This window comes from Colobus angolensis, unplaced genomic scaffold (genome assembly GCF_000951035.1).
Source record: "Colobus angolensis palliatus isolate OR3802 unplaced genomic scaffold, Cang.pa_1.0 Scaffold92, whole genome shotgun sequence".
Lineage (NCBI taxonomy): Eukaryota > Metazoa > Chordata > Mammalia > Primates > Cercopithecidae > Colobus > Colobus angolensis.
In genome coordinates, this window is record NW_012123154.1 from 1,951,550 (window position 1) to 1,953,641 (window position 2,092).

The 2,092-nt window shown below is 46.2% G+C and overlaps 1 protein-coding gene across 1 annotated transcript in view; it reads right to left on the minus strand.

Annotated features, from left to right (window-relative positions):
• The window catches only part of DNAH3 (dynein, axonemal, heavy chain 3), a 235,401-nt gene that overhangs the window by 217,201 nt on the left and 16,108 nt on the right, over positions 1-2,092 (minus strand). Inside the window, 2 exon segments of the mRNA XM_011931963.1 lie at positions 468-642; positions 1,225-1,297. Coding sequence (XP_011787353.1) covers positions 468-642; positions 1,225-1,297 — 248 coding nt within the window.

Genomic DNA, 2,092 nt, shown 5'->3' on the forward strand with positions numbered 1-2,092 from the left:
GTGAGCCACCACGCCCAGCCACCTCATTCTTAAAACACATCTACAGGCCAAATTCAGCCTATGATAGAGATCCCAGATAAAATACGGGATGCTTTGGGATATACTTATACTAAAAAGTTATTCATTACCTAAAATTTGAATTTAACTACGTGTTCCATTTTTTGTCTTGCAAAATCTGGCACTCCTAGCCTATGGGCCACCATTTTTGCAACATATATCCTAAAAGGACCCAAGGTATCAATTTCCATCACTTACTAGGGCAGAGAACATGCACACACACTCTCTTTCTCTCTCACTCGCACAAGCACACAAACATGCGCCCTCTCCAGTAGCCTGTCTTGCGTCTACACTTTGGTGTTTTTCAAACATTTCCCAGGTGATTCTGCTGTTCTCCCTGAATTTAGAATCACCGAGATGCTGAGAGCAATCTTCAGCAAACTGAGGGAAAGGGGGCAACAAGAACATACCTCCAGGTCCGATTCAGAGGGCTTCTTTTCTTTACTTTCCATTTCCATCTCCTGCTGTAACATGACATCAAGCTGCTGTTCTGGACTCATTGGTCTGCTTCCTGGGAACGTCAAAGATGGCTTTACCTCCTTCTTCATGGGTGAGAAGATTGACGTCTTGAAGGCCAAGTTGATCCTGAAAAGTAGACACAGCTCAGCCCTTGGTGTTTGGTTCTCCGGAGAGGTGCTGTGGTGTTGCCTACATTCCCTAGCCTGATGAGTGTGGTTCTGCAACAGAAGCCCCTCTCCTCTGTGTCATCTAATGTCATGTGTGTATACTTCAAAGATGACCGTAACGACTGAACACCTCATAGGTATTTCAGCATGGTTTTGTTCAGTTGATTTTGTTTACAATCTCAAAAAGCCTGGCCAACATGGTGAAACCACATCTCTACTAAAAATACAAAACTTAGCCAGGCCTGGTGGCACGCACCTGAAATCCCAGCTACTCGGGAGGCTGAGGCAGGAGCATCGCTTGAACCTGGGAGGTGGAGGCTGCAGCAAGCTGAGATCATGCCACTGCACTCCAGCCTGAACAACAGAGCAAGACTCTGTCTCAAAAAAAATTTTTTTTTGGATTAAGGTGATTGGTGGACAAAATATGATTATCTGGGAATGCTTTGAAGCCAAGAAACAGAGTGTGGCTTTAGTGAGACCACAACCTTCTTCCGTTCAGCCCACTGTCCTGCCTTCTCTGGTGCCCATAGTGACATCTTACCTAGTGGAATCCTCTTTGTTTCTGGAGGAAAACTTCGTTTTCTTCCTCATGGGCTCTGATGAGTTTTTATTTGCTGGAAGAATGGAGAAGAAAGACATCAGTGATGGGCAATGGCCTTGGGCCATTCTCCGTCCACAAAGGCATGATTCTTGGAACAGTCCAGGAGCACACTAAGGGGAGTGGACATGGTATGGTGCGACGAGGCAGGAGATGTGGGCTGAGGTCCCATGTGCATCCCTGATTACCTGTGTGACCCTGAAGAACTGGCTTTGTCACTCCGGACCTCAGCTTCCTCAATTGTAGAGTGGGGATGTGCATATCTTCCATTCATCCATACATAATGGCAAGAATTAACAACTGCTCGTTTCATGTATTCTCCAATATTGTATACTGTATTTTCTAAACACCTGTTATATTACTGTTTAATATTTATCTTTAAGTAGACTTGGGCATTTAAACTTAGTACATTTGGACAGGCACGGTGGTTCACACCTGTAATCCCAGTACTTTGGGAGGCTGAGGTGGGCGGATCACCTGAGGTCAGGAGTTCAAGACCAGCCTGGCCAACATGGCGAAACCCCATCTCTACTAAAAAATATTAAAAATAGCCGGGCATCGTGGTGACTGCCTGTAGTCCCAGCTACTTGGGAGGCTGAGGCAGGGAGAACTGCTTGAACCAGGAGGTGGAGGTTGCCGTGAGCCATGATTGTGCCACTGCACTCCAGCCTGGGCGATAGAGTGAGACTCCATCTCAAAAAAATAAAATTAAATTAAAAATAAAATAGGCTGGGCACGGTGGCTCATGCCTGTAATCCCAGCACTTTGGGAGGCCAAGGCAGGCAGATCACGAGGTCAGGAGTTCGAGACC